The 12,099-nt window shown below is 46.5% G+C and overlaps 1 protein-coding gene across 1 annotated transcript in view; it reads left to right on the top strand.

Moving 5' to 3' along the window:
- LOC121288357 (ankyrin repeat and fibronectin type-III domain-containing protein 1-like) overlaps positions 1-12,099 on the top strand; it is a 179,755-nt gene that overhangs the window by 107,487 nt on the left and 60,169 nt on the right. The window contains exon 11 of the mRNA XM_041206911.1: positions 4,749-4,964. Within this exon, the coding sequence (XP_041062845.1) occupies positions 4,749-4,964 (216 nt within the window). The remainder of the gene's footprint in view (positions 1-4,748; positions 4,965-12,099) is intronic.

The following is a 12,099-nucleotide window of genomic DNA, read 5'->3' as shown; positions in this document are numbered from 1 at the left end:
CACTTGGCCCATAGCCTTGAATGTTATGACGTGCCAAGTGCTCATCCAGGTACTTTTTAAAGGATGTGAGGCAACCCGCCTCCACCACCCTCCCAGGCAATGCATTCCAGACCGTCACCACCCTCTGGGTAAAAAAATTTTTCCTCACATCCCCCTAAACCTCCTGCCCCTCACCTTGAACTTATGTCCCCCATGACTGACCCTTCAACTAAGGGGAACAGCTGCTCCCTCTTATCCTGCCCATGCCCCTCATAATCTTGTACACCTCGATCAGGTTGCCCCTCAGTCTCCTCTACTCCACGAAAACAACCCAAGTCTATCCAACCTCTCTTCATAACTTAAATGTTTCATCCAAGGCAACATCCTGGTGTATCTCATCTGCACCCCCTCTGGTGCAATCATATCCTTCCTATATAGGATTCTTGTTTATGGTGCTTGTAAGGTTGAAGTCTTTTGGATGTTGCTGTCTGGATATGCACAGGGCCTGGTTCAAAGAAGCAGAACTGGTTCCGTATTACCGAGTTGTGTGTGATTGTCTGACAAAACTATGGTCGTAAAGTGCACCATATTAAAACCTGAACTTTCAATGGGCTTTATGAATGGAGGCATAGAGTACAAAAGCTAAAAAGCTTTGCTAACGCTATGTAAAACAGTTCAATCCCACAGTGACAATGGTTTGAAATTCTGGGCACTCAAAGGATATGAAGGGGAGGGTTAAAGGTGGGAGGGAGGTTGGAAGGGTAGGGAATTAGGGACCCAGAAACAGGAGAAGCACCAGGGCCCATGATTTCTCTCCCTAGCCTTGTCCATGGCCACACCTCTCCTTATCTCTGTAACCTCTTCCAACCCTACAGCTCTCCAAGATATCTGTACTCTGCCAATTCTGACCTTTTGAGCATCCATAATTTCAACATTGGTGGCTCTGCACTCACGACCTGCCAAGGCCTTAAGCTCTTGAACTTCCTTCATAAACCCCTCCACCTCTCCTTCATCCTTTAAGAAGCTCCTTATGTGACTCAATGTTAAATTTTATTTGATAACATTCCTCTGACATGCCTAAGGACATTTTATGACATTAAAGGCTCTATATAAATGCATGTCATTGTTGTGTGTGCTATTTCTTTGCTTTGTGCTTCACAATTGACAGCATTAAAGTTCATTTGCCTTTCTTCTATTCACTTAAGTATTTTATTCAACTCATTCTGTAATTTCTCAGCTGCCACACCAATGCCACTGCCTTTCAAAGTTTTGGATCATTGGGAAAGTTCAGCGGTTGGCATTCAAGTTCTGTATCCCTGCCATTGATATAAATTAGAAACAGCAGTGGCCCGAGAACTGAGCTAAGTGTCACCCCATTCACCCCTTCTCCCTATATAGACCCACTTCTACTGCTTACCTTCTCCCCTGATTTCCACTCATACGAACAAACAAATTAGGAGCAGGAGTAGGCCACATGGCCCTTCAAGCCTGCCCTGCCATTCAATAGGGCCATAACTCATCTGAATGTAACCTCAACCCCATATTCCTGCCTACCCCCAATAACCTTTCACCCCCTTGTTAATCAAGAATCTACCTGGCTCTGCCTTAAAAATATTCAAAGACTCTGCTTCCACTGCCTTTTGAGGAAGAGTTCCAAAGACTCTGAGAGAAAAAAATTATCCCCATCTCTGTCTTAAATGAGCGACCCTTTATTTTTAAACATTGACCCCTAGTTCTAGATCCTCCCACAAAGGGAAATATCCTCTCCACATCCATCCTGTCAAGACCCCTCAGGATCTTAAAGGTTTCACTTAAGTCACCTCTTAGTCCACGCTGGGAGATATTGTCACCTCAGCTTCCTACACACAATGTGGCTTAGATCAGAAATAAACCTGTGCCATCCACAATTGGTGACACTGTCCAAGTGGTACCCCAAACCCTTATAGAAAGAGGGTGTAAAGAAATAAATTCCCTACATACTGAAAATCAGCTACCATTCTCCTGCCTGCTGTAGCCATGTGGAAATTTTGTGAGGGCTAGATTTGGCTTGGCCAAGGCTGTCACTTGGCTATGGTTCACATAGTGGAATGGGCACTCGGGTGTGGTTAGTTTGGAGTTCAGTTCTAGCACCCACATCACATATTGGATTGGCACTAAGAAATTCTCTGCTGTCGCTCCAGATCATTCCACAGATTTGAGTGCAACCTTCTTTTAAGCTTTCATTAAATGCAAACGGAATTGCAAATCTCACTGCCTGAAGTAAAATATTAATAATATAAGGAGTGAAAAGGAAGTGGACTTCAGCCAACTGGAATGAGAGATGCAGGGATAATTGAACCCAGGGCATGTAGATGTAATTCAATCCCCATTTTAAATCTGTATATTCTGTTCTTATTTTTCATATTTCCGATGTCCACATTCAAGTTAGAAACTTGTGTAATTAGGCTCATCCGCTAGGGGGAGCTTTACTGGGTACCTAACCCATACTGTAACTGCCCTGGGAGTGTTTGATGGGACAACGTAGAGGGAGCTTAACTCTGTATCTAATCCCCATGTTGTACCTGCTCCAGCATATTGAACACTGGATGCCTGTCATTGGAAGTGAGCCAACTACATTCATTCTGATGAGAAAACATAAATAATATATGCTTTTAAAAAACTTCTATTATGATACATGTTTTAAAACAATGTGTATTCACAGAATTGTATCCCAGGTGACCTTGACATATTGTTAACAGCATTTGCTTGGTTTATGTGAAAAAAGTTTGAAGGAATGACAAAACCATGTAATTCAACTGTTTTAAGATATATTATAATAGATGCTCCATGAGTTGATTTTTAACACACTTTTAAATTTATTTGTTTATAGTCCTGTTTCTGAAGGTATTTGTCAGTCAGTCTGAGAAAGAAATCACATCACGCTGATTCCATGAGATGTGGGTGTCACTGGCAAGACCAGCATTCGTTGCCCATCTCCAGTTGCTCTTGTGAATGTGGTGGTGAGCTTCTTTCTGAATTGTTGCAGTCCATGTTGTGTAGGTACACCCACAGTGCTGTTATGTATGCAGTTCCAGGATTTTGACCGAGTGATAATATTGATATCTTGGTTCAATGCAGTAATGGGAAACTATTTATTAAAATTTACTAGTTGAGGAACATAGGAGGATGTGGAGGCCATCAGCCCCTTGAACCTGTTTCATCGTTCAATTAGATCATGATTAACCTCTATCCCAACCCTTCTGATCCGCCTCATACCCATATTTATGACATCCTTACTAAATAAAAGTATATTGATCTCAAGCTTGAAAATTTCAACTGAACCATCATCCACAACCTTTTGGGGGAGAGTCCCCTAGATTCTCTCCACCTTTTGTGTGATGTACTTCTTCCCAATTTTACTCCTAAAAGGCTTAGCTCTAATCCTAGTGTTATGCTTCCTCATTCTGGAATCTCCTGCTGGAGGAAATCCCATTACCATTTAAACACTTCAATTTGATTACCTTCAACCTTCTGAACTCAAGGAAATACAAAACAATTTTATACAACCTGTCTTCATAATTTAACATTTTAAGCTGAGGAGAGAATGACTGCCCTTGACATCATGGCAGCCTTTGACTGAGGGTGGCATCAAGGAGCCCTAACAAAATGTATGTCAATTGGAACCAGGGGAAAACTCCACTGTTTGGAGTTATACCAAGCATAAAAGAAGATGGTTGTGGTTGTTGGGGGCCAATCACCTCATCCCCAAGACATTGCTGCAGGAATCACTCAGGGTAGTGTCCTGGGCCCAACCATCTTCAGGTGCTTTCTCAATGGCCTTTCCTTCAACATAAGGTCAAAAGTGGGGATGTTTGCTGATGATTGCAGTGTTCAGCACCATTCGTGACTCCTCAGATACTGAAGCAGCACGTGTCCAAATGAAGCAAGACCTGGACAGCATTCAGACTTGGACCAATAAGTAGCAAATAACATTTATGCCAATCGATAACCATGTCCAAGAAGAGACAATCTAACCATCTTCCCTTGACATTCAGTGGTATTACCATCACTAAATCCCCAACATAACACCCTGGAGAGAAACTGTACTGGAAAAGCCATATAAATACTGTTGCTACAAGAACAGGCCAGAGGCTGGGAATTCTGCAACAAGTAGTTCACCTTCTGACTCCCCAAAGCCAGTCCATCATCTACAAGGCACAAGTCAAGAGTGTGATTGAATATTCTCCACTTGCCTAGATGAGTGCGGCTCTAACAACACTCAAGAAGCTCAACACCTTCGAGGACAAAGCAACCCACTTCAATGGCTACCCATCCGCCACCTTAAACATACACTCCATCCACCACTGTCGCATAGTGTCAGCAGTGTGTACCATCTACAAGATGCAGTGCAGCAACTCACCAAGGCTCCTACGACAGGACCTTCCAAACCTGCATCCTCTACCAACTAGAAGGATGAGGGCAGCAGATATATGGGAACACCACCTGTATGTTCCTTTCCAAGCCACACATGAACCTAACCTGGAAATATTTTGCTGTTCCTTTACTGTCGCTCTGTCAAAATCTTGTAACTCCCTCCCTGACAACACTGTGAAGTACCTACACCACATGGACCACTCACCACCATCTTCTCAAGGGCAGTTAGTGATGAGCATCAAATGGTGGCCATGCCAGTGATCCTCACTTCCCATGAAAGAATAAAAAGTGACGAAAAAACTTTAAGCTAGTGTCTCTCTGATCCTTCTTTTTCTTAAGCTCTCTTTATTTTGCAGGCACTGCTCGGAACCCAAGATCTTGGCCATGTATACTTCGAGCCCATCAAAGACAAGCATGGGAATGTACTGATCGTGACCCTAAGAGAACTGAGCTCATACCAGAGTCTGGAGAATGTCAGGTGGACTCCACTGTCTAAGTTCCAGACTCAACGCAAGTCACTCTCCTCTCCAGAAGACCCCACAGCACTGGATATGCTGCTATCAACTCTCCATGTAGGATATTAGTTATAATACAAACTGGCATGAAATAGGCAGGAAAAGATTGTAGTGCAACGTGACTAACTTTTTGTCAAGAGCTGCAATCCCAAACACTGTCTTGTCCAGGGGCCACCCTGCTGAGCTTCAGGTCTATGCCTGTGATCATCTCATAGTGAGCTTCTGTGCATCTGTGGGAGATTGATGAGTGATGAGTGGGCACTTATCACGGGAAGAGAAATATGCTCTAGGATTAGTGGTTTTGTCAAACATTTCAATCTTGTTCGAACCCTTGACTTGCATAAACGATTTAGAACATGTCCTATACAGCCCAATCTGCCACTTTTATTAACAATAGCATCTCTGTGGCTTTAATTTCCTGCCTTATCTGTATATTCATTAACATCCTTTCATTCTAATATATACCCCTATCCTTTTTAAATACTGATTTGAATTTGCTTCCAGGTCCCAATCTATATTTCCACAATCCTTTGTGTGCAGGTTTTTGTGGATTTATTTTTCACCAGATTAACACTGTTGCCTGTATTCCATATGACACGTAGGGAAGAATTTTCTGCCACTCAGGCGGGCCATGCGGGAGTGGGCGTGGGCAGCCGGGGACCTGATCACCGCCTGTGATTAGGTCCGTGCTGTCTTTTTACGTGGGCGGGCCAATTAAGGCCCGCCCAGCGCGAAACACAGCTCTTAAGGACAGCGGGAATGGGTGGGCAGTGGCGGGACTGCAATGACTGCCAGGTCCAATCGCAACCCAGCGACCTGTTTTAAAAATCTTCTGCAACCTTTCAAATGCTGCAAATGATGGCCAGTGGAAGGACTCCTCAGAACGCTGCTGGTGAGCAGGCCAGGCAGGAGGGTCGAGCAGAGGGGCACTGTGCCTCTCGTTTTTCTGACAATTGCCTTGCTGCCCTCCTCGAGGAGGTGGCAGCACGGTGGGAGGTTCTCATGCCCCAAGACGGGAGGTGGAGGCCCCTCCCACATAACCAAACGTGCCTGGGAGGAGGTGGCGGAGATCGTGAGATCCCGTGATGTGGTGCCATGCACCTGGATCCAGTGTCGCAAGCGCTTCAACAGCCTGTTACGCTCAGGAAGGGTGAGTACCATGCTGGCATTGGTCACTTAACCCAGCAGGTAGGCTTTTCCCCCGGTGCCTCCCCACAACCCCCAAGTTTGAGTGTAGTGACTGCATTGAATCATTAATGGCATGTGTCCTTCGCTGGGTGGGCCAGCAGATATTGCCCATGCTGAGGTCACCCTAAGACGGTGGTGAAGAAATGGGTTCTGCACCCACAGCATGTGGTAAACTGAGACCCACATGACTGTTTTGGGAGAAACCTGGAGGAGCTGCATCTAGGCGCAGTGCTAGAATTCCAAGACATGTCAAAGTCAGGGTGATGACATGCTGGGAGGGGAGCTTCAAGGTAGCGTGGCACTGATTAACCTGCTGCCCTCTGTGCTCCATATGGTTGTGCCTCCTTTTTACGGAAGGTTAGATTGTGTGGTGCCAAATGTGACGTAGGCAGCATTTGGCCAAGGGGTTGCGGGGCCGAGGGGGGACAGGCCTAACATCTTTTTGTGAGTGTTCGGCAGCAGCGGGATGAGGAGACACTGGAGCCCTGCAATGTCCTACTCTGGTTGGGGTGGGCTGCCCACGAAGAGAATCCAGGTACAAGTAGCACTAATCAATGTTCTTCTCTCCTTTTCAGGAGAAGAATGCACATAATGCTGCTGAGCGGGTGAAGACTGGCGGAGGGCCGACCCAGTTGGTGATTCTCAGCCGCTTCAGGCAGGAGGCCCTAGATCTGGAGTGGTACCATGCCCCCAGATCCACCGGTGTTGGTGAGGCTGGGGTTCCACGGGCAGGTATGTTTGCCCAGCAGTGAGATTATTATTGTTCTCCCAACAGACATGGCAATGCTGAATGTTCAGTGATTGAAGTTTGCAACATGGCTTGACCATTGCTTATGGAAGAATAAGCGCATAATAATCCGGGGGACAGGGATGTGCATTGATATTATCTCCACTTTAACTGATCCAATGTCTTTGTTCTTCCTTTCAGCATCAGCGGAACAGGGCTGGGAAGAGGAGCAGCAGGGGGCCCCCTCTCACACCTGAAGGCCCTGAAGTCTCAGACTGACACCATCTCTGCCACTTAGGCACCAGCGCAGATACCAGCACCTCGGTGGGAATTAGAACATCGGGCTAGTGTCCCAGGGCACAGTGGTGAGGACATTTCACAGTCACTGGAGGGACTGACAGAGACAGAGAGTGCCCATGGCGCCAGCAGTCAGAGGACTGCAGGGGACCAGGCACATGCTCAGTTGGTGCCTGATTATGTGCCTCTGGTGTCATCCGCGATGCAGGAAATACAGCAGGTAGTGCAGGAGCATCTGGTGGAGACACATGAGGCTATGCTTGGCTTAGTGTCCATGGTGGAGGAGTCTACGTGGACCATCGCTGATGCAATGAGCCTCATGGTTAAGCACCATGCGTCCTCCATGGAGATAGTGGCGACTCACATGGAGAGGCTCCTCCCGGAGACCAATCAGGGTTTCCTGGAGATGTGCTCGGACCAGCAAGCCCTCACATTGGCATTGACCTCAGCTGGTCAGTGCCAGTGTGAGAGATGGTCTGGGCACCAAGTTTCCCAGCTCGGTGCCCCTCCATCCATGGTGAGCAGGGAGGTCCAAAGTGACCTCACATCGGTGCAGCAGCTACCTGCCGTCTCTGCGGGTTCCTCTCAGGGCGCTCTGGATGAGGGCAGCAGCTCCTCCGCCCCTCTGCCAGCGACCGTTGCATCCGATGAGGCTGCTACAACTGGGGAGACGCCAGCTGTGGGACTGGCAGCTCCCTCCCAGCCAGGGCCAGCACAGGGTCCAGGGGCCAGAGGACGGCCACCAAGGTCATCAAGGTCAACAGGGCAGCAGAGCCAGCAGGCTGTCTCAGATGCCACTCCCAGCGAGGGGGCAGCACCAAAACCTAGCACCTGAAAAAGTAAACATAAGGCACCTTAGGCACACCACGGGTTTATCGCTTTTGTGTTGGCCCGCAATGTGGTCTTCATGAGTTGGTGTGACGTTTAACACCTTTGTCATTTTGTTTTCTTAAGTTCCTTTAGTTATAATATTAAATTCGGACATGTCATCATGGCTGAGGGTGCTTATTTTCTTCTGCAGGTGGATGGTTACCAGTAATGTTGAGTGATTTGTGGGACATTCAGCTTTATTAACAACGTCCTTAGTTAATGTTCTTATCTAGGCAGATTTTGCACTCAGGTATCGAGTATGGAGCCTCCAACCCAGGCTTGTCCTGGAGGTCCATATGTAGTGTGCTAGCTGAAGGTTTGTTGGATTAAAGCCTCCTGAGTGTCCCTGCCTCCCTGGAGTATGCTCGGGTCAGCGCCTAACCCCTCAGCATTTCCTTGTGCGTGCTCATCCTCAGACTCACTGCTGGACTCATTGTGTGCAGCTGCAGCCACTGTGTTTACATCTTCGCCGTCCACAGCGTCCCCCTTTTCCAGCGCAAGATTGTGGAGAGTGCAGCATGCAACCACTATCAGTGACACATGATCTGGGGGGTACTGGAGTGCGCCCTCTGAGCGATCCAAACATCGGAAGTGCATTTTGAGAAGACCGATGGCTCTCTCCACCATGGCCCTTGTGGTGCCGTGGCTTCTATTGTACCACTGCTCAGCCTCTGTTCTTGGATGGTGGAGAAGGGGATAGCCCTTGTCACCCAGCAGCCATCCATCCAGCCGAGCTGGAGCACTGAAGAGCCCCGGCACCTGGGAGTGTCTGAAGATGTAGGTGTCGTGGGAGCTGCCTGGGTACCTTGCACAGACTTGTAGAATCAACATCCTGTGATCACACACTATCTGCACGTTCGTGGAGTGGAAGCCCTTCCTGTTGACAAAGGCACTGGGCTCACCTGCTGGTGCCTTGATGGCCACATGTGTGCAGTCTATTGCACCCGGGATGTGGGGGAATCCAGCAATGGCCGGGAAGCCTCTGGCTCACTGTGCCTGGTTTGCCTGGTCCCAGCGGAAGTGAATGAAGGTCAATGCGCGCCTGAACAGAGCATCTGTAACCTGCTTGACACAAGTGTGGACAGCTGATTGGGAAACACTGCAAATGTCACCCACGGACCCTTGGAAGGAGCCAGAGGCATAGGGATTGAGGGCAGTTGTGACCTTCAGAGCTACTTGCATGGGATGTCCACCCACACAGCTCGTGGAGATCTCAGGCCCAATTATCTGACAGATAGAGTTGACTGTCTCCCTTGAGAGACGGAGCCTCCTTCAGCACTGCACCTCAGACATATTGAGGTAGCTGCTTGGCCGCCTATATATCCTGGCAGCAGGATAGTGGCGTCTTCTGTGGCCCCTTCCACCTTGGACTACATCTTGGTCCTGCGCCCCTTGTGTCTGCGCCTATCTTCCCATAGGCGGCTCCCCGAAGGCTCTCCTGGCCTCCTTCACCTTCTAGCCCTCTCTTCCTCCTCAGAGGAGGTGCCTCCAATGGGGAGTTCAACTCCCAACCCCAGGCTAAGGGAAGGCTTCCTGAAACCTGCAGGTCCAAAAAAGATTATTCACTGCTGAGTGTTGACCTAAAGGTTGTGAGTCCAGTCCAAGCAGCTGGTGTGCATTTTGAGGCATTGCAGATCATACAGACAAGTATCAATAACTTTGAAAAATCAACATTTGACAGAGCACACTCGCAACCCCACTGAGCCCTCTTATCCTGCACGTGGATGAGGTTTATACAAATGGGTCCTACCCACCTGCTTGTTGCATTTGTGTGCCAACCCGAACACTGAATGGGCACCAAGATATTGACATCAATTGGCACCTCAAGGGCCTTAAGTGGCCAGTTAATTAATGGCGGGCGTGCATCAGAGATCAATGTGCGCCCGCCCAACGTAATATCGTGATGGCACGCGGTGATGTCAGGACAGTCGCCCGACGTCACCACGCATCATTTTACACGTTGGCATGCAGGTCCCACCCCGCACGCCAATGGGAAAATTCTGCTGCTATACCCAATCGCTTGTCAGTCCTGCCCTCACTAATTTACACTGGTCCTTAATCCCACAATGCTTTAAATGTTGTCACGACTCACTGACGATAGTGCATTGCAATATCAAGCCTCACTGCTCCCTGAGCCGCAGCAAATGTGAAAAGTTTGACCAAACCACCTAATTGTTTAGTTTAGGTTAACAGAATACAAGCACCGGGTTTGTAAACTTAATAAGTAAATAACAGCTTATTGAATAAATTGTCTTTAACCAGTGGCAAAAGAACTGCTAATTTATAACTCTATAACCTAAACTCTACCCCTTTTTAAATCCCTATACACACACATACAAGACACATAAGTCACAAAAACATGGATTTTAGTGGTGGGATAAAACAGTTCAATAGCATCATTCTGGAGTACAGGATTCAATAGGTTGATTCTGATCGATGCCTTCCCAAATTCCTTTCAGTTCTTTGTTGATGGCACGAGGTGGCCTTCCCAACACATTCAGTCTTTAGTTCACTGCTTGAGCACTTGCTTTTCAATGTATCTAACAGTGATTTTTCCCTTTTCCTCTTGACAGGGGTTTTTCAGAGAGAGAAAGCAGGTGATAGAGATATGAATGGAAAACAAACAGCTAGCTATTATTGTAGAGTTACTGCAATCTTACACACACAGGAGAAAGAGGTTTTTTGTCTTTTCTTTTTTCAGGCTAGGAGCTTTTCACTGCACTTCTCTCACACAAAACCCTGGTCACCTGGTCAGGAGCCAATTAAAAATGTTGTTGCCAGATAGTTCTGACTTCTGATAGACTGGGCTCCTCCTCGGCACCACCCTGTCTTTCATAGCACACTGTGTTCCAGGGCAGCAAGATTGTTCATATCCCTCACACTGTTCCAGTAGACATGTCTTTCAAACTTCAGCCATTGTAATTTTAATCCACTATCTAACGGAAATAAAAAAATATGTTCTTTACGTGCCTCCACCCTTAAAAGGGATGAAACACCTTTTCAAAAATGCAAGGTATGTGACACATGGACAACAAAACACAATACTTACTTCCATTCATCCTTCCTCTAAGTATGAGACACAATGTCTAACTGTCCCAGTATTTTCGTATTGGCTAGGCGAATTGTAGGAGGCTTACTTTGTGCATTGTCTACTTCTCTTTCTACCTTACTCTTACTGTCTCTGCCATCCTCCATTACTCCTACCGCCTGCCACACTTGCTCTTTAATATCATCTTCCTTATTGCTTCAACATGTTTATGTGACATAAGCGTTTCTTTTTCCTACGCTCAGGAGTATCTATCAAATAAGTCACTTTACTAACCCTCCTTGTAGGGGCCATCGAATTTCACTTTCAGGAGTTCACCCTGCAAAGGCACCAGTATCAATACTTCATCTCCTACTTGGAATGTTCTAGTTGTAGCATGTTTGCCTGCCCATTCTTTCAGTTTTGTTTGTGCAGTTTTTAAATGCTCTTGTGCTACTTTACATACTCCTCTGAATCTTTCCAGAAACATGGACATGTAATCTAACATGGAAAGTTCATCTTTCTGCTTTAAAAATCTTTCCTTAATCACTTTTAATGGACCTCTTCTTTCATGACCATAGATCAATTCAAGTGGATTAAATCCAGTGGATTAATTTGGAGAAGCCTTGGCAGCAAATAGTGAGAAATCTAATTCTTTGTCCCAGCCCTTAGAGTATTCATGGCAATAGGTCTTAATCATGTTTTTGAGAGTCTGATGGTATCTCTCTAAAGCTCCCTGTGTCTATGGATGATAGGCAGTAGACTTTAGTTGTTTGATGCCCCAACTGCTGATTAGGTCTTGGAAAATTTTAGACATGAAGTTAGAACCTTGGTCAGATTGTATTCCAATTGACAGGCTATGTTGAGTGAAAAGCTGAGTTAACTTTTCTACTACCATATTAGCCATAATAACCATATATTACCATAATTGCCCTTAAAGGAACAGCTTCTGGAAATCAGGTTGTCAAATCCATGATTGTAAGGATATACTGATGTCCTGCTTTCATTTTGGGTAATGATCCCACATAATCTACAAATACCCGACTGAATGGTTCTTCAAAAACTGGTATGGGCATTAAAGATGC

This window comes from Carcharodon carcharias, chromosome 15 (genome assembly GCF_017639515.1).
Source record: "Carcharodon carcharias isolate sCarCar2 chromosome 15, sCarCar2.pri, whole genome shotgun sequence".
Lineage (NCBI taxonomy): Eukaryota > Metazoa > Chordata > Chondrichthyes > Lamniformes > Lamnidae > Carcharodon > Carcharodon carcharias.
The sequence above is the reverse complement of the archived record's forward strand: the minus strand, read 5'-3'. Positions and strand labels throughout refer to the sequence as shown.